General features: G+C 37.3%; 1 protein-coding gene across 1 annotated transcript; it reads left to right on the forward strand.

Annotated features, from left to right (window-relative positions):
• The first annotated feature begins 1,999 nt into the window (after positions 1 to 1,999).
• On the forward strand, positions 2,000 to 24,824 carry LOC145783362 (protein henna-like). The gene is made up of 12 exons (XM_082595214.1): positions 2,000 to 2,091; positions 2,549 to 2,653; positions 4,453 to 4,636; positions 5,073 to 5,161; positions 5,700 to 5,767; positions 18,746 to 18,796; positions 20,308 to 20,453; positions 20,876 to 21,011; positions 21,174 to 21,300; positions 21,983 to 22,138; positions 23,022 to 23,211; positions 24,007 to 24,824. Exons 1-12 carry the CDS (start codon positions 2,062 to 2,064, stop codon positions 24,048 to 24,050), a joined length of 1,326 nt encoding a protein of 441 aa, XP_082451340.1. The 5' UTR covers positions 2,000 to 2,061; the 3' UTR covers positions 24,051 to 24,824.
• Positions 24,825 to 25,041: the final 217 nt, after the last annotated feature.

Raw genomic sequence — 25,041 nt, forward strand, 5'->3', positions numbered from 1 at the left:
AGGACTGTTCTCCATTCAGCGACACCTAGTGCATGGAATAACTCCCCGACAACAACACTTTTAACAATCGGAAAACTTCACTCTGCTAATCTCGGTAACCGGCCCTGTGTCTAGAGCCTCTATAAGTATGCGAAACTACCAGGAATAACCAATCAAGGCTTTGTCAGTCCGAGAATAAAGATTCAAAACCAACCAACCAATGATTTCAACACAAAGCTGCAGAAAAAACGGGCAGTAACGTATACAAATGGCATGTATGAGAACATAAAAGCTTTTCAAAACAAATTAAGACTTGAACAATCTCACACACAAAAAGGAGATCTAAGCCACTTTCAAAATCTGAAAGACACTGGACTGCTTCTTGAGAAGAAGACAGAAGTTGCAGACCAATTTCACAATTTATTGAATAAAATTTTGAACCGCTTGAAAGACTTTAAATCTCACGAACATTTGTTTCAAATGTTTTTCTCCCCATTTCACACGGACGTACGCAAAACATCAATTGATATTTAAATGAAACTAATAGAACTCCAAGTGAGAACTGATCTAAAGGCAAAGTGCATAGAAATAAATCTTGGCGCTTTTTACTACAGTCATCTTGGTTAAGACAAGTTTTCACATCTGAGAAAATTTGTGGCTTCAAACCATGCTTCAAACATAGCATCAGAGATGTACGTATACGCCGCAAATTCTACGCCGTAGACTTGCGGCGTAGACTTTTTGTTTGCGTTAACGCTTGCGGCCACATTTTTTTGGATAGTTGTCGCTTGAGGCTACGCCGTAAAGTTTTCGCGGTTTTTTAGCGCATAGCGTCAACGCATACTTTTTAATGTCTTAGCTGTTGTTTGCTTTTTTTTTATCAAACTTTCCAAATTTTGAATAAGTTGAAAGAATGTTTTCAATGGGCAAAGACATATTGAAACTAAAACGGAGCAAAATGTCAGATGAACACTTTCAGATGCTTGTGTTTCTTCGTGGAAATTCAAAATAAAACTTGTTTGTTTCGAGTGGTTTATACCGTGTGAATGTTTGGCACCTAGCAAACAAAATGAGTTTACGCTAAGGTATGCGCTGACGCTGACGCCGACGCCGCCAACTTTTTTTACAAGTTACGTTGACGCATACGGCGTATGGGTTTTCGAACGTTTGCGTTTACGCTGATGGCGTAAATATTTTTTGTATGCGCGTACATCACTGCATAGCATTGATGGGTTGTGCGAGAAATTTTTTTTAAAACTTAATGTCATGAAATTCCCTTACCCTCATCCATCAGTACTGACTATAAACACCTGAAGAGTGAACTTTGGATGGCCAGCATCTCATCACCATCTGAGTTCTGTTTTGTCTCTACAAGTTGGAGTGGCTGATTCTTTCTTTGCAGCGATTTCAGTTAAATTGAATGTGGATAGAGTAGTTGGGAATGCTAATCAGCTTCAAAATTCACATTAAATCCTTTTGAAAACTTTCGTATTTGATTGAAATAAACTAATTTGCTTTATTTTCATAGTAGGGATAGTCGATGAGCAATGCAAGTTTGGCCTAATCGAACAAAAATATTTGGCCCGGAACTACAAAAGGAAAAGGTTGCACATCTTTGCAACTAATCTTGCGTTGCTCATTGCACGGTCTTGGCTTCCGGAGTAAATCGTGAAGCTCTTTTGTGTTTCAGTTCAGTCAGGACGAACATTTTGCCCGGTTGTCACTCCAAGTGTTAATAAACAGCCTAGGACTGTCATAAAAAAAAACAGTAAAAGTGTAAAGTGTTATCAAACCTGTAACACTACGTTGATCTACTGGTGAACGATTTCCTACTGATCGTTTAAGGCATTATTATTTAATGTAAATTTATAGCGTATTTCTTTATTTCTTCCTTTCATTTTCAAGTTATATAGCACTGTTGAAGTTATATAGCATAGTTGAAGACAGTATAGTTTTCGAAACGTTTGCTGAATATGAATTTAGTATCTACATTTTGGGCTCTTTATTTTTGTACTAGATTTAACTTGGCGTTCCAACCATTTTCCTCTTAAGTTTTAAAAACATTTTCTGAACATAATAGCAATGGACGCTGCGACAGAAACAATAAAAAAGGTTAGTTTGTGATTTATTTTTGAGCTATAGGCTACTGTAGTTGAGCTGCACAACTAAAACACAGCACTCATTACGCCTCATTTGGTGTGTGCAATAGTTTGTGGCTACAAACAGGAAGATTTTACAAGAAACTTGTAACTGCTAATCTATGTGGGCTATTCTCTACAACCGAATATACGTCAGGGGTTCAAACCAGAAATAAGATTAAAAGTAAGCTTTCTCAGTCCAAGGATAAATGTTGTTTCTATCAACTTATCTGCAATGTCAGATCAAAGGTTTTTACTTGTAGTTTTGACAAATTGAATTTCTATTCAAGGTTTAAGGTCTTTAGGGAATATTGTCGCAAAAGAAATCCTTTTAAACTTGCGTCTGTTTTCATGCAGCAAATATTAAAGTTGTTGTAAATTTTAATTTTTCATTTTATTACATGTAGCTTAATGTTTTATTTTGTATCTAGACATCTTCCGTCAAAGATGCCGATGGCAAATCTGGACCAACATCTCTCCTGATCTCAGTGAATGAAGGAGTCGGAACTCTTGCCGAAGCATTGGATGTGTTCAAGGTGATTTTAGCAACATGAATTTATTGAATTGGGCACTGTATCCTGCTTTCTTCAACTTAAACAGCGTATACGCCTTCTTTAACCAGAGCAATGGTATTTTCTGAAATAGGTGGACCATAAGCTACAAAGTTTTGTGTCGTTTGTTAGGGGGAGGCTGGGGTGCATTGGAACACCAAAAACATTTTTGTTTCTAGCTCTATCAGGTTTTGTCTAAACATAGCCTACTGCTGTCACGCTAGTTAATATAGGCTAAATGTAGCTTTATATTTTAAATTATTCCACTTTCTCCAAACTTTTATACTTGCCGAGTATTTCGAGCTCAAAATTTAGTGTTCAAATGTGCCCCGTGGATTTTTTCCGGGGTCAAATGGAACACATGACTGGGTGGATTAGAACACCGATTGGGGTACAATGGAACACAAATAAAACATCACAAAAACGTGTTTATTAAAAATAAAAATTGAAGAAAAAACTCCCTTTTCAACAAAGATAAACAACAAAAAGAAATAGGCTGTGCTTTGTTATACAAACATGGTGTAGGAATAGTATCCAGCCATGCATACATTCAGTTTTAGGCTAACTCTATCTCACACACTACAACAAGAACAGTCACTTCCCAAACAATTTATCAGGATACAGCACTAGACTCACACACCTGCAGCATATCAAAACAAAAAGCATGCGTTATTTTAAAGCATCTATTTGTTCATGAATCAAATATAGTTATTAGTCTCTAAACCCTTGACAGTCTGTTTATCCCTAAAAGGAGATCATCAGAAGGTCCTTATTCAAATAGAATCTTTCAAATATATTCTATTTGGATAAGAATCCTCCTTTTAGGGTGAAACAGGCTGTCAAGGGTTTAGAGACTAATAACTATATTTGATTTAATTCGCTCTGTTTGGCTTTTTACTTGGCATTGAGCACTTTTGTATTATAACATGTTCCAATGCAGACAAACATTTTTGTTTCAATCAACCCCAAGGCAAATTTTTCAACAAAAATGGCGATAGCTCACTTGCTTTCTAACCTGTTGAGAAAACTGTTTCACACAAGCTTGCTAGTATCCCTACGTTCTTAGTTTCATAGGTAGGACAATAGGACAAGTTTTCCTTCGCTGAATATTCTGTAACTAAGTTTATTTTGAATAAACTGAAATTTACTTGAACTAGTCAGAAACACATTTTGATCAACTGCACCCTACCTCAGCGCATGTCAGCTACCAAAACAGAACATGTGATGAGCAACTTAGCAATAAAGCCACTGTCATGCTTGAATAGTTTTAAAAGTTAAAGAAAGAAAGGGGAGTTCGACTGTTCCATACGCCCCTGTGTTCCAATGCACCCCAGCCTCCCCCCCCCCTACATGTAAAGTACAAGCATTTGTAGCCTAATGGTCTTTGCATAAATTGAAGGACATTTGCTTTTAATTGACAGAGGTGTAGTCTACTAACCACAAAGACATGTATAAAGTCTCCAATCGTACTGTAATGTACGCAAACAGATGACTTGATATGGAAAACTGTTACCATATTCAAGAAATGTTGGTTTTGGTTTGGTGGCTGTGCTAACTTAACTTACTAACTAAACAGGCTACTTTACTGTATGAACAACTATTTTGGAACGTTTGGAATCAGTCAAACTTTTGCCCATTTTTCCATTCATTGACGTGCTGTGCTGGTACCGTAGCCTACATCGCTTATTGTAGCTGGTGCTGTCTTTTTCGCTTCGTACACGTCAATGAAAAAAAAATGAAATGCTATGGTAAGAATGTAGATATTTCATTTTTGTATAATTCAGCAACACGGAATCAGCTTGGGTTCCATAGAGTCCCGAGTTTCTCAAAGCAAGAAAGATTGCTACGAGTTTGTCATTTCATGCAAGAACGTCAATGAACACCTCAACACAGTCGTAAACCAACTCAAGGAGAAAATGGGATCAGATGTATTAATTTTGTCCAATGATAAATCTCAAGCTGGAGCAAGTGAGAAATTCTTCTCATAATCTCCTAATTTAATTGAAAAAAAAATGTTTTAGCTTGTGAGAACTATTATTTTTAGTCTTTTCCACTAATGTTCATTCTTTATCGCGATCTGATATTAAAATAAAGAAACATGTTAAATGATACACAAGATACGGACATGATTATTTTCTTTAAAAACTTCCATAAAATTTTTTAGACAAGATGCAATTAATTTAATATATAAACTAACTCTTCAAGGCATATTCAAACTTTGATTTTGTGAAATCTTATATCATAACCTGCAATGCAATGCAATGTAAGAAGAATTTTATCACAACAAACTTCTCTGGTTAACACCCATAGCTAGCTGGCCACAAATTAAGTTTCATCGGCATAATTTGGTAATCGACATATCGTAATCCACTATTTTCAATTAAAAGACAAATTTTATTTGCAGTCCCATGGTTTCCACAAAGAATCGAGGACTTAGATCAGTTTGCGAACAAGATATTGTCATATGGGTCAGACTTAAGTCCCGATCACCCGGTAAAAGTTTGTTCTTGCCGTTTTTGAAACTTTGGTTTATAGGCCCAACGGCCAAATAGGTTATACCTGGTTCAGGATTTCGTCTATTACAGACAAATCATTGATAGGTGGCATAGATAGCATATTGGTTTATCTTCTATGTTATCTCGTACTGACAGCTTGTCTTTGGCTTAGCACTGACGGTACTTATTTTAGTTTACATACTAGCATTGCAAATTAGACCAATTTTTATTTTAAGTCAAATGCCAGTCGTTCAATTTCAAATTTTTGCGGTTTTGAGGAATAATTTTCTTTTAATTTTTCACCAGGACTTCACACTAAGCAAAATGTAATGTGTTTTTTTTGTTGTTGTTGTTGTCAGTAACAAATTTTGGAAGTTTTTGATTTAAATTAGGATATGGTTAAGATAAGAGTCTTTCTTTTCTATCTAAAATTGGAATTGTGAAAAAAAAAACAGAATTCTATTGGTGCAAGGTTGCAGTCCTGTTATATTTTGATGCTTCGTAACTCAATGTTGATAACTTATGTTCTATTTCAGGGATTTGCGGATGAAGTTTACAGAAAGAGAAGAAAGCAGTTTGCAGACATCGCTTTCAATTACAAGCAGTAAGAAAGCTTATAAATAAAACTAGATATAAAAAAATGATTTATAGCCCACTGGTTCTTAACTGTCGGTTTGCGGCAACTTTGGTGTCGGTCCGCCAAAAAGTTGACTTCATTTGTTCAGTTTGCTCGATGAAGGCATTTGGTCAGTGGTCACGTGCCCACCAAAAATCGAGAAAAAAAACATGTAATTTCTTTCCGTTTTTACATTTTTTTGCTCGCTCTGCTCACTCAATCACGTTTTATTGACCTAATAAACAGCAAGGAATCGCGTGTTTTCAGGAGTGCCCCACTGTAGATAAAAATGTGTAAATTTTGTGCTTCTCAAAAACTGAAAAAAAAATTCAAAGCAAAACACATTGCTTACCTAAGTAGTCAACAATTCAATTAACCTAGTGTTTATTGAAGTATGAAATAAAATGAACCATGTGTAGGCGTGTCTATTTTATTTTTATGCAAGGTGGGGACTCTGCGAACGGATATTCGAAATTTCCATGAAAAGCTATAGCCTACAAGACTAAACAAACCTTCGTCAAAGATGTGCTATTAAAATCATGTGGCCATAAAAAAATTGATTTGGAACTTAACTCTCGCCCAATTTTTTTCTGGATTCACTTTTGCGTATAAATCACCACTTGAATTTCAATCTCAAAACTATTTTATAAAGCAACTTTGAAATACAGTAATTTTGGTTCCAGCACACACCAAGATACTTGAGTAGGCTGTAGCCTGCTAAATATTGGACCATGGTTTTGCGTAGGCCTAAGCTTTTTTTTTAATTTCTTAGCGCACCACTATTAAAATAATCGTGCCTTCGATACTCTGATCGATTCAATACTCCAATACTGAAAGAATGTTATACTTTTACCGGTCCGGCAGTGTTAAAAATTAGGAGCCACTGATATAACCTGCTTCGGTGGTAACTTGAACCCTCAATCAAAATTTACTTAAACAATATCAAAAAATCTTGTTACTATAGCTACTGCATGTACATGAAAAGATAAAAAGATGTTTTTTTTTACCGAGATCTGTAGTGAAAGTGATGAAATAGACATTGCTGTCTTTTAAATTCTGCTCCGGATTTTCGACGTTATTGAGAATGAAACGTTACAAAAAGACCTTTTATTTAGGATCCAACCAAACGATTAAACATAGCAATTAGCCAGTGCCGGATTTAGATAAAAAGAGGCTTTAGAATCTAGGCTATTTCCTTTTTGAGGCCTCCAACCTCCACTCTAACAGCCATAAAAACCAGTATTTTAAACACAGGAGCGTTGACAGAGGTCTAGGTGGTACTTTTGGACCCGGGCCCGAAATATTTAAGGGGCCCGGATTTAAAAGATTTCCCGCGACTTCAAACATTATCAATATCTTAATATAATCAGATCTAAAGGAATTGCCACCAGAGGTTAAAACAGCCACTGCAGCTGTCATATAGTAAAGTACCGGGCCCCCTTCCGGGTAAAGTGATTTCGCTAACCACGAATTTTTTTTTTCAAAAACAGGAAATATTTTTTTTCAACCACTCTTTAATTCTGAATATATAGATTTTTTGGTGGTAATCACTTCTAGCTACTTGCGTCTACTTTACAAAGAATTAATTTCAGCCGAAGACTCCGACAACTTTAAACATAGGCCTACCGACGAAGATCGTGATTGAGAGCAAGGATTTCGCGGTTTACGGAGAAATCTCAAATGCGTAATTGCGCAGTTGGGGAAATTCGTGGATACAACAAATCTTTGAGAATATAATTAAATGGTATTCCTCTTAGTTTTCTACTTTGAACGGCATGTGTCATCCTCATTTCAACAGAGTACATCAATAAAACTTTGCACACAACCTTTATATTCATAGCATTGTCCATGAAGGGGGCCCGAAAATAAATTGGTTCTGGGCCCAAGAAATCCTGTCAACGGCTCTGTTCAAACAACCACCAATACCATAGTGAATTATTCGTAGGCCTAATGGAGAAATATGGACGCAAGTGTTGAAATTGACCGTTTGAAAATAACCGAAGTTTGTAGGCTAATTTAATTGTAGACATTTTCTGAAATACTAATGTAAAATAGGAGATGTTAGTCAAACAAAATAATTGTAGCCTACTTTATTGTCAATGTTATTTTCTTTAAGGAAATGTTAAACCTACGCACATTATTTTGCCTGTATGAGAAATGCAAATAAGATAATTAGCCAGGCGCGGATTTATGGGGGGGGGCCCAGGGGGCCCGGGCCCCCCCCGAAATGTTGCGAGGAATTATTGTTGAAATTCTATGTATCCGCATCAAATCGTTTGATATGCGTCTACACAACTGATATTAGTCCCACGGCAGACTTAACTTATCTGGGAGGGGGGGGGGTAATTTTTTGTTATTATTATGGTTAAAATCATCCATCGATCAGACTCCTTTATTCCGTTATACAACTGTAAATGCATTTTAATAGCAACATTTGTTGGAGCTGACTCAGCTGAAACCAATGCTGAACCAAATGACGTCAGTTGAAACAATCTGAAACCTTGAATGGCTGTTTTATAGTTTTTAGCCTTCATTATAATTTCAATCAATTGCCGTCTATGCTTGCAAACATACAAACATCCAATTGGTCATGGACATTGCATACAGGGTTTTAAACCAGATTTCAAGTTTACTTTGCATGCTTAGCAATTTTTATTCAAGCAAAATGTATTTTTCAAACATTCACAATTGATGAAATGGCTGTTTCTTTTAATGTATATTTTATTTTATGGCATATCGTATATGTCGTAGTATAGTGGCGTAGCCAAGGAGAGGGGGGGTTACAACCCCCTCCCCCTTTGGCACGCGTGTGACATCACGATATTGAGAATAATGCTTTCAGTCTCTGTTTCTCTAAAATAAAGTTTTCCTAATTTTAAACGAAACTGCATTAAAAGAGCGAGTTTTGCCAATACCAAACATTTAAATATCTCAGCCAGGAATTAGCAACAAGAAAACATAGAGACTTAGGTTTATTACCGAAAAATCCGAAGAAAACATGATCTTATCACCATTTTACAGGAATATTTATACCCACATTTTTGTTGAAAATGCTCCCAGAATGCACCAAATGCAAAGCAATTTTTCAAAATTTTCTGGGGGCTGCCCCCCAGACCCCCGCCGCTGGGTGTCGCATTTGGCGAAGACGCCGACGGGCTTCGCCCGCCGGCCGTAAAAACCCCCCCTTTCAAAATTCCTGGCTACGCTACTGTCGTAGTATCATTGTTAATATCTGTTTTATCTTTTTCTTTCTGTTTAATTGATTTTCAAATTTTCTGGCCCCCCCCGAAAAAAACTCCTAGATCCGCGCCTGTAATTAGCTTATAGCCTACATGTACTTAACAACAATAGTGATGAAATAAGATATGCAAAAAGAACTAGGAGACCGAAAGATGATGGCCATATAATATTGAAGAAAAGATTGACATCACCTGGATGAAAACAACAGGACAAAATAGTGTGGAAACGTGTGTGGAGACCATTTGCCAGCAGTGGCATGACTGACTGGTGATGATGATGAATGCATGGATCCAATCGTATATGTTCTCACTAAATAGTCTGGTTTAAACACACAAGAAATGAATTATTATCATCAAAAGCACTTCAATTGATTAAAAAAAAATTTTCTAGCCTTCCTTGTAGCATGTGTTTTTGCCTCAGTTTGTCACTGTTGATAGACAAAATGTGCAGATAACCTGTATTGAGACATTGTGAACTCCACAAGACTTCAAAGTTTCACCTCCGACACTAGCCCCCACGCAACTAGAATGCTTTTGCCAAGAAAGGCCCTTTGGTGGAGCTCAATCGTCTGCACACTGGCGTCAAGTTGTTTTGCTCCAATGTGCACAAATGGCGGATGGTACCATCCGTAATCTGTGAGTGTGCAAGGAGGAAGATGTCCCAGACTAAACCATCTGCAATTGTGCTGTCTATCATGCGCCACATGGTGTGCGTGTTCTGCGTTAACTGGGTGACCAATCAATCCAATGCCTGCTCGACACGTATCCAAACATCCTGACTGAGTCACCGCCACTGCTCAAAGGTGATAAACGACAGAGCCCCTTGGAGTGGCAAAGGAAACGAACCTTGAAACGAAGAAGTAGATCTTAATTCATTTTTAATTTCTTTAATCCTTTATCTTGAAAATGACCACTTTTCTGAGCAGCTGGTAAACATCAAGCTAAGAAATAGCCGAATGTTTGATTCTACATTTGGGAAGGCCATTTATATAGTTTTCCTTGCATGTAATTTGATAATGGTCCGTAGCCTATGCGACGAAACGTGCTCTTCTTTACACAAGGCCTACAGCAAGACAGTATATTCTCACTGACTAAAGAAAAGCCGGAGAAGAGTTACAATCATTATTGCGTCATAATTTCAAAATCAACTATTAGGCCTATTTTTCTGAAGAGTATACTGTAGTAATGGGTGATAGACGAGCAATCATTCATTTCCTTGCTAACTAATTCAATGACCGCTTTCAGGATTTCGTCGCAATTGAAAGAACTTATAGCTAATTCACTTCTTTCTGCGTCAACCCTGATGAGGCTCCGGCTCACCTGCTGCTACTGAGCTTTATTGCGTCGTCGAGTGCCGAAGTTGACAGCAACATCTTTCCCTTGTGCATTTTTAATAGCAACTGAATAAAAAAAAATTCCAGCATCACGAACGTTTTGTAAAGAAGTGTTGAGCATGTTCGGCTCAACATGTTTGTGTGTGCAGACGTTCTCGGTTATGAACTTAACCAAGAACTACTTAAGATCAAAACTGAGCGACTCTCGCATTAGGCTTGTCTACCGCTAACATCGAACCAAATTTGATCTGGGTATTGAAGTCAAGACTTCAGTGTTATCCTTTACATTAACACAGCTGTATTTTACAAAATTTTGAATGTTTCAATGTATAATGGAAAAGCTGATAATTTATATAGCCAGTGGCGCGGGAACTATTTTTCTCTAGGGGGGGCTGAAGCTGTCGTAGTGTTATCAGCTTCTGGGGGGCTTCGCCCCCCAGACCCCCCCTTGTGTGCGAGTACATTTATAAAACTGGTAGTGGCCATCCTGGCGCCTTCTGTATAAGATAAACGACGCCAAAACACACACATTAAAATCGAACAAATTAAAAAGTTATATGAAATCGACATTTTGTGGAAATGAGCTCTCACACGCTTCCGAAGATTGATTTTCGCTCAGATGTCGTTTTGTCTATGAACTGTGTCATTAGTTCTTTGACATCGACAGTGTCCAAAATGTTTTGGTGAACATGCATTAACGCAAGATGAGTAGCCTACCGTGAGTCTTTTTTGTGTCATTGAGCTTCTCAACCACGTTTTCAGGCGTCTTAGAGCAGAAAAAGAACGTTGTGATGATGCAGCTGAAACCAAGAGGTAAAGGCAGAGAAAGAATTTTTGCGTTTCTTTGAAAAGATCTAGTGTTTGAGGGTTTAGTTGCGATAATAGCTCAGCAACCTTTCGAACGGTGTTTGCGGTTTCTTCACTTACAACATCGCTGAGCAAAGTAAGTTCCGTTTTTAGGCGATGGCATCGGGTAAGCTGATCTCAGTATCAGATCTTTCCTCACCGTTTACACAGCTCAAAAGGGCCTTTTCTCTGTTGGCTGCTGTAAGCAGATCCGCCTGGCCGAATCTTCGATCAAGCTCAGCTTGAACCAAATCAAGGGCTTCGATGTATTGCCGTTTCCAAGCTCCTTCTCCCGCAGACGACAAACTATCCGATTCCTCTGTGTTTGAAATCTTGCTGGAGTTTTGCTCACTCGGGGATCTTTTGGCGTCTTTAGGTTATTAGCAGACGCAAAGACGTTCGCTGCTTCCATAAGCTTGGAAACGAATTCATCTTTTCTGAGATTTCTGATCCGTTCGCGGAGAATGGTCATTGATTCCAAAGCTGAAGAAGCAAAGATCTTGTTTTGGAGCTGTCTTGCGATGGCTTCTGCAGGCTGAAAAACTTCACCGCTGCAGGTAATCGCAAAATAAAGCTGCATAGTGCGTGCCTATTTTACCAAGCCGAATATGTTTGCATGTGCGTCTCCTCTCATTGCACTATCTTCTGTCATGTTAGTCAGACATGACAAAGCAATATCATAAATTATTGTAATGTTCAGAAGTAGCCTACAGCATGAAATGTAAATATTGCAGAATGATGTCTAATAAACGATGGACCGCCGTGTTAGTAGGGAGGGTGGCTAGTACCGCTACTGCGAGGTAGCCTATATAGCTCCCTATAATTGACGACTCTTTATTGCAAGTGATGAGCGCGACCACACGTGACAAGAACTCGATTCATCGTAGCAATATTATTGTTCAAAAAAATTTCTGAAAATATGATTTAGGCCCACCTTAAATTGTCAGAATTTTCTAGGGGGGGCTGAAGCAATTATTGAAAATTCCAGGGGGGGCTGAGTTTGTTCTAGGGGGGGCTGCAGCCCCTTGAGCACCCCTACTTCCCGCGCCCTTGTATATAGCCTAACTTTTTACATCCCCTGATATGTATTGCTTATATACGTATTGCTTTGTATCAAAATGATATAAAATAAATACAATATTACTATGTAATGCATCATTCTTTGAGCAAAACAAGATCATCAGAGATTGTTGGCCGCGGGCACTTTTGCATTATCAAATGTTTGGCCGCCTAGAGATAAGTTTGGACACCCCTGGTTTATAGTTTTGTCTCGTGTAGGCCACAGCTCGCGAGACTAGAAGTCTGCATAAATACCAGTTCGTTAAAATGTAACTTTTAAGCTGTGTTGTAGCCTATTTCCATTCCGTAAAAATAAACACACCAGAAATATCTGCATTTTAACTAGTTGCAAGAAAATTTCATGTTTTTACCAGGTGAAAGCTTCTACAAATATAAGCAGAGATACTCCAAAACGATACTCCAACTCAAAAAGAGATTCTATTTGAATAAGACCTTCTGATGATCCGTTAGGTGAAACAATTTGTAAAGGCTTCAGATAGTAATAACTATATTTGATTTAATATAAGCAGAGATGTACGTATACGCCGTAAATTCTACGCCGCATAGCCTACTTGCGGCGTAGACTTTTTGTTTGCGCTAACGCTTGCGGCCACATTTTTTTGGATAGTTTGCGCTTGAGGCTACGCCGTAAGGGGTGTAGTAAAGGGGGTGAAGGGGTAAGTAAAGTGTAGAGGGGGTGTGGGGCTTGCCCCCAGAAAATTTCCATAAATATGATCTTGTATTTGGTCATTTTTAGGAGCAATACTTTTATTTTATCAAAATGCACACTTTGAATGTAACCAAATTCATCAAATTAAAATTGGATTGGGGTAGAAGGTTTGTTTGAAAGTTAAGTTACCCTACCATTTCAAAAAAATTTTATTCACAACTACAAAAGAATTTCAATAATTTATTTCTTGAAAGTCTGTATAGCCTAGTGCAGGGGTTCTTAACCGGGGGTAAATTTACCCCCTGGGGGTAAATTTCACCTACCGAGGGGGTAAATTTATTGAATCATAAATTAAAGCAAACATCATTTTTTCAGTAATTAAAAAACTGGTAGTGTTGCACTCGATTCTGATTCAAATGTATGCTTAATGTAAGTTTTCGTCTTTTTCTTTTATCACCACGCAAGTCGACTACCAGTTTCATTTCAGCAGCGACATGCTACATTTTCACTGTACACAACCTAATTAGGACTTCGACCACAAAGTAGATTGCAACTTCTTTTATTTGCATTTCTTTGCATGGTTGATTGGACACGATGACATCACAAAGGGCCACCAAAACGGTGGGGGTAAATTTTACTTTTTTCATTTGTCAAGGGGTAAACGAGACAAAAAAGGTTAAGAACCCCTGGCCTAGTGTGTTCAGGGGCGTTGACAGGGGGGTCTAGGTGGTACTTTTGGACCCGGGCCCGGAATATTTGAGGGGCCCGGATTTTAAAAATTCCCCGTGACTTCAAACATAATCAAGATCTTAATATAATCAGATCTGAAGGAATTGCCATCAGAGGTTAAAACTGCTATTTTAGCCGTCAGATGGTAAAGTACTGGGCCCCCTTCTGGGTACTGGGCCCACCATCTCAGGGGGCCTACTAGTAATAGACTTTTGCGTGTCAGTGACAACATGTTTTTTAGCTGCTAAAGTTTACTGTGTGTACTTCCATTGAGAAGATAATTTAGGTCCGGTACCAATGAGATGCTGGGCCTGGGCCCTTATATCAAAATATCTCTAAAATCACCACATTATCTTGGTCGTTATTTTGTGATAGAATTTCAGGGGGCCCACAGGTAATTGACTTTTGCGTTTCAGTAACAATCTGTTTTTTAGTTGTTAAAGTTTACTGCGTGTAGCCTACTTGTTCATTGACAAGATAATTTAGGCCCGGTACCGGTACCAATGAGATGCTGGGCCCTTATACCAAAACATCTCTAAAAACCACATTATCTTAAGTTAAAATGTGACAACATTAGTAAAATTACCTGCATTTGAAATAAAACAGGTTGGTTGCAATTGAATACTTGAAATCAAGACAGGCCCAATTCCTACAAAGGTGTGTTTAAGATAAATGTGTTTTAATTATTTTGGTTGTTTATTTTTTCGTATTTTGTGGTAAAACTTTGGAATTGGCAACTGTTGAACTGAAACCGCTTTATACACTGGTAGTGGTAGGGTCACCATACTTTGTGTACTACTGTTATAGGTTAAACCACGAAGTAGACAGCTCATTTTAAAATGATTGTCATAAATGGGCAAATTATATAAGACATTTGCATAACTTAATTGCAATGCCTTGTCTAAATTTTGCAAAAGCATAGATTGAAACCTTTCTTTAGCATAAGGTGAAAGCGTTCATGTTTTGTAGGTTAGCTTCTTGTTTGCATAAACTTTAAGAGTTAGGTACGATTGATTTTGAAGTCTGCCAATAAGTAAACAAGACACATGAAATACTTTTTGTAATACTGGACTAGCTTAAAGTATGGTTGGTCTATTGATATCCCATTTAACAATAAAATATTTTTTCTACATCTACCGGTATAACTTGCAAGGTAAAAGTATTTTTTGAAGTGTCAGAAGCTGCATTAAGGCTGTTGCACTTTTAGCTTAACGTTTTGGTTTTACAGGGTGTTTTGTTTTCTTAAGCTTTACTTCAAAGTGAATGTTACTGGTTTACAACCGGTAATCTCGTTCTAGAATGGTGTAACCTTGCTATGTACCAAGATTTCATTCAGCATTTCATAAAGAAGATGTCTTGTTTGAACTACCGACATTCTTGCTTTGAACATTTCAGATAAACAAAATTCTTTGAAATGGCTGAACATGGAGGTTTGTCAGAACCTAGCAAACTTTGCTTTGCCGTTATTGCAATTGGAATACATTCGTTTACTATGATTAGCAATGGTGCAGACGTGCTGTAAAAGTTTTGCAGATGTTCCAAACAAGGGAATGTTTTTCTCCAAGGTCTTTGCATAGTTTTTTTTTTTTCAAAAGTTATGTTGAGCCAAATGTTAAACCTTGAATGTACCAGAAACCATGAAGCATTTAATGCCATCTCTACCCATGTCTTTAATTGCTGTGGTAAGAACCAGATAAAGTGATCAGCAGGCCACAAGCTTAAGAACGACCACCAAAAGTAAGACAAACAATTCAAAAACTGACCTCAAAGTCAAAGGTCAGCAAGTAATAAGCGAACATTGAGTAGTGTAATAGGTATATAATCAATTAACCTGCCTTTAACTGTAGGCCATAAAAATGTTTGTCTTATTTGTAGCCTATTCCATTTGTGCAGTCATATTTTGTTTATTGCTAAAAAATTGTGAACAGTAAACAAAATAGCATTTCTCATAGATTAATTAGCATTTCATTTTTAGCATTTACAATCCCGCAATTATAAATATCCCTGACTTTACAAAGGTAGCTATCAGCAAGTGTAACCAGCATATTACATTTAGATACCAGTATAATAAATATTTTATGACAGTTGCCAGTATTTTGTTTGTGATTTCAAATCGTTGCTGCTTTATGTTTCATTTCTTTCATTCCAAGCAAAGATGAAGCTATAACTTGATAGACCTGTGTTTACTATTAGTTATATTTCTGCTGTGTTCTGTACACTGCTGGGTTGATGATTGTTTATGAAGTTATAAAAGTTTAACTAGGTAGTAGTTAGCCGGTATTGTGCATAAGCATTATAACATTTCATTAAGCACCAGTAACCTATGAAGGCTTTCTGAGTACTGCAAAGTTGTCAGTGAGTGATGAAGCTGTTAGACCTTACCTAGAAACCTATTAACTAGTGTTACACTGTAAATATTGCTCCGTTTTGTTAAAGATCATAGTAATTTTCTTATGTATGCTGTGATTCCTGTGAAGTAGTTGCAACATGTGATGAAGTTATTAAACTTCATCTACATAAGTCAGCACTTATGCACCATTTCAATAACAACTGTTTTTAGCATGACCAATGGTGTTTGCATATGAAAAAATAATTACATGTAGAAAAGTTAATTCAACAGTTAGATTACAGCAACTGCTGCTCATAATAATTGTGCTTCTTAAATTCAACAACCACAATGTTCCAAAAATAAAGCAATTAATAAAAAAAATGTTTTAGTGAAATATAGCATGATTAACAACAGGTTTCTAATAATAGTGTATCTTGTGTGAGTAGGCCTAGTTAATAAACCATGTACGCCATTCTGTGCTGTTATGGATTAACACTGTTCTGTTGTGAATTGAAAGTATATCACTAGATTGGTAAACTATTGTTTTTATCGTACTTAAGTTCCTGATTATGCACATTTGAGTACACTTGAGTTTTCATGTTAGCATTTTGATTGGGTACTTGTTAGCTTTTTGAAAGTATTGTATAGGTGAGTGGTTTAATCAATCAATCACTGGTTTATTTTTTTTTACAAAATATCACATCAAATGCACTGGTACATTACATAAAAGTGAGATAGGAAAGAAGCGAAAGACCTTATGAGGTCACCAAGTCAGCCTCCACCTCGGCGATCCTATAAGGCAAAACATAATTACCACTTGGTGAAAGTGTTAAAATGTTGTTTGTTAAAGCATTTGTGAATTCACTTTTTTTTGCACTTCTAAACTGTTTTGCTATGTTATGGCTATACATTTAAAAATAATAGGTTAGTGAAATTTCAAATGCCAATTGTAATTTTTGGAAAAAATTGCTTCTAAATGTAGGTAACCAATTTAAAATTCTCATAATTTTGTCAAGTCTTGTCCGATGTAAAAAATTGTATGAACTCAATGTGATAAGCATGTCAAATTTTGATACCAGCTTCTACTGTGTGATATAAGATCTGGGTTGAATGACCCATACGCTTCATGACCGTTGCCAGTATGTTTGGAAATCGTTAACACTTTTGGCTTTCATTGCAAGCAAAGGTGTAGCTATGACTTGATAGACCTGTGTTTGCTCTTATTTACATTTGTATTGTTTTCTCAACTGGTGAGAAAGTCTAGTGAAGTGAACCACCTTTCCATATCAGTGCAGTTAACATACACACTACATTATCATGAGTCTGCTTGCCAATAAGGGGCTCAAAATTATTTTGGCCCCGGGGGCCCACAAAGGGCTTAACACAGCACTTTACTTCAGCTTTCTGGTGGTCGAATAGCCACTTCAGCCACCAAACAGTAAAGTAAGAATTTAGTTTAGTCTAGTATAGTGATTTCCCTAACCATGAATATTACCCGAAACACGAATTTCAACATAAACAGGTTACCGGTAATATTTGTTTAAACTCAAACTGAAATGGCACAGGTAAGAAGATTGCTATCCCTGTTTCTGCACTAAAAGTTGCATTGCACTGCACTAAAAACTGCACAAAATCGCTTTTCAGATTGCAGCAATCAGCAAATGTTTGATCGGGGCCCAAACACCTTTCCCAAATCAAATTGAAAACTTTCTGACTGTCTGCACTACCTTTGCTGTAAATTCTCTTCTGGTGAGCCTAGAATACTCTAGCGCCATGTGACAAATAAAAGTTCAAAAAAGCAGCCGCTAGATAGAGATAGTAAGTTTTGCGGTTCAAGAAATTTTAAGATTGCGCAAGATTTGTTAAATGACCATGCTTAAACGACATCAATAAAAGTTTGTAAACAACCTTTATTTTCATAACATAGTCGATGAAGGCCGAAGGGGGCCCGAAAATAAATTGGTACCGGGCCCGAGAAATCCTGTCAACGGCCCTGAGTGTGTTGTAACCTTTCTGCAAGCTAGAACTTCGAAAATTTTACCTGAAGTGTTCCCACCTTCACAGATAGCATTTTCACTTCATAACCTATCACGATTCACATTGAAATTTATCAATTTAATTATTATTAATTAACCAGGCTATTTGAGTGACCAGTATTTAGTTTTTCGAAATATTGCATCATTTTGTTATAGTTTTTCTTAGGTACAAAAAACTTTTCACTTCCTTAATCTTATGCTTGCCCAAAATTGCCGAGATGAACGAAATGTGATTGAGCGAGCGAGGCAAGTGAAAAAATTTCACAAGAATGGAAAATTTTTTGCAAAAATTACAAGCCAAAAAACGCTGCACGAACTAAACATGAGTGGGCCCCTCTAGTTAGAGCCGAAGTATAGGCTCCCAGTCGGGGATTCGGAAAGTAGTAAATACGGCCATGCATGATTTAATTAGCTATCGATTATTATCAAGCTTTTGTAGTATTTTTCATTTTTTAAACAGTCAAAAAACTTTAGACAGAATAAAAATGAGTGGCCCCAATCAGCCGTGCCCCCCCTTCCGGGGGGTACGGAAAGCGGTTTACACGGCTCTGCTTCTGATACCTGTATATTTTTCGGATATTCCACTCAGAGAGGCATAGCCTACATCATTGTGGGACAGTTCTCTGTTAAGCTCATACCATAACGTTGTTTACAATGTTTTAATATCTTTGCCATTTTATGCCATTAATATCTTCAATGAAAACGATAACATATGTTTTTACAGTGGCCAAGAAATACCCACAGTGGAATACACAGAGCAAGAAATTAAAACATGGTATGGAAAAAAACATACTATTGAAATCAGTTATAGCCTATGATAACAAAAAGTCTGCGTATCCCAGGACAAGAAAAATTCTTCTATAATGAAAAGATTTTCTTGAGGGAGCAAATATATTCTTAACTGAAAAATTCTGGAATAAGCAAACAAATTAATAGAGTGCCGCCAGTCATTGCTTTTGTTTCCACGTATTGTGTTAACCTACTGTGTTTGTAGTTTATGTGCAGTCTCACAACGGTCATCCCGTTTTGGACTTAAAATAAATGAAATGCACTTATTTCTGACTTTTACTTGAGTTTATTTTTTGACTTATTTCTAGTAGAAGATTGTGTTTTTGCGCTATAAGCAGTGGCGTAGCCAGGTCTATTTTACAGGTGGGGCTAAGAAGGGGCAAGGCTTTTTTCAGGAGGAACAATGTTTTTCGTGACGTCATAAGTGAAGACGATATAAGTTGCTTTAAAATTGATGTTAGCGTTAAATTTTAATAGTCGATAAAAGATTAAGTTTCTGCCTCAGACTGGTCATTCGGATTGCATTGCTGATTCTGGTTCGTTTATAATTCAAGGAAAAGCGACACAAATGACAGTTTCTAAATAACGATCATGGTGAATCAAAATAACACACCATTTCGTGATTATATGAAAAAATTAACAGTATCAGTCCTGAAAAGGACAGAAAAAGTTGCTGCTTTCAATAACAATCGTTAGAAAAATGGTAGCAAAAAGCCTTAAAACTTTCTTTGGTTCACTGCAGTATGAACAAACTACAATAAAGAGGTTGCTGGTAACATTTAAGTTAGTCAAGTCTTGAGCTTTTGTGGCATTTTGGCAAAGGAAAACAACCGGCACCACTTACACTAAAACGATTCTCTTATTATTGTGGTTATTTGCAAATATATCAACAAAATCGTTTAGATCTAGATCTGTTGACCTTTTCGATGTTAATGACATTGAGATCACTACATCTTTTGTCTGTCACATCCTATGATTATTTCTGTCATATGATAACGTAAGTCATACTTTTGATTCTATCTGTTTAGCTGTAGTTCGTTTTCTTTTTGACAAAAAACGCTCCATTTTGACACAATGTAAATGTAGCAACTACTAATCAACTGAGATTTCCCTATTTCCCATACAAACTAGCTGGTCGCTGTAGTGCAAACAACTCCTACAACAACTATTCCTTGCAGCTGCGCTGACATTTCGCAGTGGGAATCCCACGAGCTCATTCACACATAGCAGAAATCAAAGACTTTTCGAAGATCAATTGTGACATATTGTTTCATTCGTCAATGCGACTGAGACTAATTTGTCAAGGATTGTAATGTACATCATCAAGCACGATAACCCAAAACTAACATACTCGCTATCCGAAGATAATAGGCTACTTTGGAATCACACAAATAACTTAAGTAGGCTAATAGTGCATATTCACAAAATTATCTACCTGGTGTGCGTTGTTGCCAGTAGGCCTAACCCTGTGTAAAATAACATAGTAATGATTTGCAGGAATACTATTTTTACAAAGTTGGTCGATTTGTATCCAACTCATGCGTGTCGGGAGTTCAATCGAGTCTTTCCATTGCTACGTGACAACTGCAATTACGGGCCAAACAATATTCCTCAACTACGAGACATTTCAAACTTCTTGCATAGTAAGAAGTTAGCAACTCATTAAATATCTTACCATGCTTCAAAATAAGAAAGGAAGATGTCAGAACATTGGCCGATCAACAAAAACTGACCTAACAGCTTGATGTTCCTTGCCTATTGCTGTTTGCATAACCGGATGAGCATAGGCTACATTGAGCTATCGCAGTGGATTTAATAAACAGTGTTTTTGTATCAAAACTTGTATTTTATTCGTAGTCTCCGTGTAGCAGAAACATTATGCTTTCATGTTTTTCTACACATATTGTACAGCTAACTGGATAGATTTAATGGCTAGCGTGGAAGCTACAGCGTAATAGTTACGACTCGCTGTTCTGGTAGGTACTCGACCTTGTGCTGAGTGCCAGAAAGAGCGCTCCTTTCCTTATTATGTCTTCATTCTCACAAGCTTGTTTTTGCGATTTAGAAAGGACAGGATTTCGGCTACGGCCAGTTGCCGGTCTTTTGTCTTCACGTGACTTCTTGGCAGGACTAGCCTTCCGTGTGCTTCATGCTACGCAATATATACGTCACCATTCCACATCTTCATACACACCTGAGCCGTAAGTAAATGACCTTCATTGCTGTAAAGTTATTTGAAACGCAGGAGTTAACTTAACCAACTGAACAAACAATTGAGTGTTTAAACCAACATCAGATTTCTAAGTGGCGAGAAGCAGATTTTGGGTCAGATTATATTAAAACATGCGCTATTTTATCAACAGAGATGCTTGCCACGAACTGATTGGACACGTTCCTTTATTTTCTGATCCGGCCTTTGCTCAATTCTCTCAAGAAATTGGTCTTGCTTCGCTTGGAGCTCCCGACGACTGGATTAAAAAGCTATCAACGGTACGGGAAAGTTAGGCAAATGAGGATCCTTTATAAAAATGAAACTAGATTACTTGCGCTATAATAGGCTATAGCCTACCAGAAATGTTGGGAAATGGTTACAATCTTGAAGACAAAGTAATTTTACAATTTAGTTCTGAAGATCTATTGCTAAAACTAATTTAGTGAGCGAAATAGTAAAAACACGAAAATACTAAAATTATCAAATAATAACGAGCCCTAGACTACATGTAGATAGCCTACTAAATTCATGTTTAGCAAACGTTTCTAAAACTAAACTGTCTTCATTTGACAGATATTGAAAAACAGCATGTCACAACTCTCATTTAGTTTCATTTAAAGGCGCCGTTATTCCATTTTACCTCAAGGCACTCCACAGCACTGAAGTAGGCACTCTATAGCACATAATCTACTAAATATTCAAGTTTACTCAAATTTTTTATCTTCCATGATTTTTACTGCAATAGAACTCTTTGAAGATCAGCTGATGTTACGCTAAACTTGTGAAAATTGGAAGTTGCAAATCGATGTGTTTAACCAGAGAAATCATGTGTAGCCTAAGAAAGGGCTGAATGTCAATGGTCTACTTAAAAACACGCTCTTGTTTTCGAATATGTAGGTAAGCTATGTTTATTTGAGTCTCGCGGCATTACAAGATGGCTACATTTCATGTTTTGTACAGTGTTATTGGTTCACCGTTGAGTTCGGAGTGTGCAAACAGGATGGAGAGTTGAAAGCATATGGAGCCGGGCTGTTGTCATCGTTTGGAGAACTTCAATACTGCTTAAGCGACAAGACAGAGATTCGCGATTTCGAACCGTTGAAAACAGGAGTTCAGGTTTACCTTAAATGCATTTCTTTAATCTTCTAAGTCGTGACGAATGTTGCCAGCTTGCATCAAAATGACGGTTCTGATCACTCCCTATGAAGGTGTATTATTATTATGATACTTCAACAGTATCTAAATACCTCCAGCAAGACTTTTTTTTTATAAGAACAAGATCTTCTTCTGGCTTTATTTCCATTTCAATAAGTAAGGTCGCTAGTGCAAATTCCAGTCCTCCACATCACTCTGTCAACAGCATTTTCTTCCTTCACTCCCACCATTTCGATATCTTTTGCCTCACAATCTCTTCATCTTTTTTCGGCCTTTCTCGCTTTTTTAACACCTTCCATCTGTCTTATTCTTTTTCCGACATAATCATTGTCTCTTCTTACTACGTGACCCAACCATTTAAAGCATGTCTCTCTCAGCTTATCTTTCAGCTCTCTGACTTGCATTTGTTTTCTGATAATTTCATTTCTGATACTTTGTCCTGCTTTGTCAACCCAGAGACCATCGCAAAACTTTCATTTCCGCGACTTGCATTTTCTTTTTCTATGTTTTCGTCAGGGCTACCGTTTATATCCCAAACAATATTGCTGATCTTGTACCAACGTTTCAGAGAATTTTCTCCTCAGCTTTTACCTTTCTATCACACATGACTCTTCTTATTTGCTTCCACGCTTTCCTTCCTGCCTAGAATCTCTTTGTCACGTCTCTGTTGCTTGTTCTGTTCTCATGGACTGTCGAACCAAGAAATTTGAACTTTATTACTTGTTTCCCCATTTTTCCTTGTAATTGTAAGAACTAGATAAACTCCGTTTTTCGTAAAGATTTGTTTTGCACAGCAGATGGTTTTCAAATGACATTCTTTCATTTTTTTTTTCGCTAAACAAAGACATATTCGCTGACCGGATACCAATCAGTCTACTTCGTAGCTGAGAGCTTTGAATCGGCGAAACAAAAAATGCAAGATGTATGCAAACTGATTCCCCGCCCGTTCGCTATTCGCTACAACCCGTACACCGAGTCTGTGGAAATGATCGACACCAAAGAAAAACTCGTTCGTATATCTGCTGAACTGCACAGTGAGTGTTGTAGAGGCTGCAGACTGACACATGTCGAAAGCTAGACCGTCATAGCATTAGTATGTATTGTATACAAAATAGCAACAAAGCTAATCAAGTAGCCAAAGCCTATTTTTAAGTATTAAATGATTTTATAAGTAACGTAACCTATCATTAACATGAGTCCGCTCATTAGCTCAGTGGTTAAGCGACTTTCTAAAGGAATAAACTTCAAGATGAAGCGGCGCTAGTTCGGCTCTCGGGGTGTGCGTTTAAGCAACGCATTTCAGGACTCCTCTCCATTTAGCGCTAGCCTACCATAGTGAATGGAGTAATTCACAGACAACAAGAGAAAACTTCACTCTGTTAATCTCGGTCACCGGCCCTGTCTCAGTAGTACAAAGCCTCTACTGCCAGCAACAACTTATCAGAGGCTTTGTCAGTCCAAGGATAGGCTATAGATTCAAACTAAGACGGCAAAACAAATTTTCGCGATAGGCCTACTTCACCCTCTTTTCCTGGATAAACAAAAAGTAATTTGAAATTGTTTTATTTGACAATATGTGTAGGACTTTTTCCCTTTCGTTGGTGTGCTATTTGTTGTTGAAAAAATTATCATAAACCTTTTTCGGACAGTTTTTAAACCTTTCCAAAGTATTCTTCATCTCGCAACTCTTCCTACTCAGCTTATTTAATCTTTCCGCAATAAAAACATTTGATAAAAAAGCCAAATTTGCCAATGTAGCCTAGTGTACAAATGCTACTACCAATGTACTGTAACATAAACCACTTTTAAAGTGCTTAAACATTTTACAGGTGATTTTAATGTCTTGAAAGAAGCCATCGAGAGACTCAAATAAACAAACCGAAGTAGAAGAGACGACTGTGTACATTCTTACGAACACAAGGATATAAAGTTTAGTTTCGGACAAACGCTTTATTGCAACCTACTGTGTATATTCTGCTGGGATGGGTGTAATAGTCACTGTAGCCTACATATGAATTTAATAATTATTTTCCAAGGCATATGCTTACTTATTGTTGCCTATAGCTTCTGTAAATTACTCAATGCCTTACCAAAAACTATTGATGGGTGACTTTCCGCGCGATTGAGCAGTGTTGGCGCCCGGTTTAGCTATCCCTATAGCAGTGGTTCCCAACCTGGGGTCCGCGGACCCCTTGGGGGTCCGTGAGAAAGCATTTGGGGGTCCGTGATTATCTTGATGAATTTTGGAAAAAAAACGAAAGGCGATCTTTTTACTTTTATTTCTCTCATTAAATTTGCTTACGTTGAAAAAGTTTCGGCATGGCACTTTGGGTCACCTTAATATTCAAATACTGCTGACATTTCTTGAACAATTCATTTTCTTATTTGAGTAACTGTTTAACCTGATATTTGCCGCAGGAGTCATAGCGGCAATGCAATATGACACAGTACAGTAGTTGAGTAGCATAATTATTACAATAGTATGTTAATTGAGTTTCAGGCAAAATTTATGTAGGGGTCCGCAGAATTAATAATTTGTCTAAAGGGGTCCGTGACAATAAAAAGGTTGGGAACCACTGCCCTATACGTTTAGCGTTACTGATCTTAACTTTGTAGCCTAACTCAGTTGAAACATATTCAATTTGTTTTCTGGCTGATGCGTTTTAGAATGTCTTGCAGAATAGGGTGTTTCATTATTTCGATTTTCAAAAGGTCGGGGGTCTGATGCGATTTTGGGTAAAACCTAGAAACCCAAAATTTTAGCTCATTATGACGTCATGAATATGTGAGGCACGCACCTTGAAGTTCTAAATATCCCATACCGGACTGACAAAGCCTTGACAAGTTATTCCTGGTAGTTCCGC

Source organism: Aplidium turbinatum, chromosome 14, assembly GCF_918807975.1.
Source record: "Aplidium turbinatum chromosome 14, kaAplTurb1.1, whole genome shotgun sequence".
In the NCBI taxonomy this organism is placed as follows: Eukaryota; Metazoa; Chordata; class Ascidiacea; order Aplousobranchia; family Polyclinidae; genus Aplidium; species Aplidium turbinatum.

Bases quoted from the DNA above. Each gene is read 5' to 3' on its own strand.
- LOC145783362 (XM_082595214.1), top strand. From the start codon at position 2,062: ATGGACGCTGCGACAGAAACAATAAAAAAG. The intron at 2,654-4,452 runs GTGATTTTAGCA...TGTATAATTCAG, and splicing joins AAGCATTGGATGTGTTCAAG to CAACACGGAATCAGCTTGGG. The intron at 20,454-20,875 runs GTAAGAAGTTAG...TTTGCGATTTAG, and splicing joins CATTTCAAACTTCTTGCATA to AAAGGACAGGATTTCGGCTA.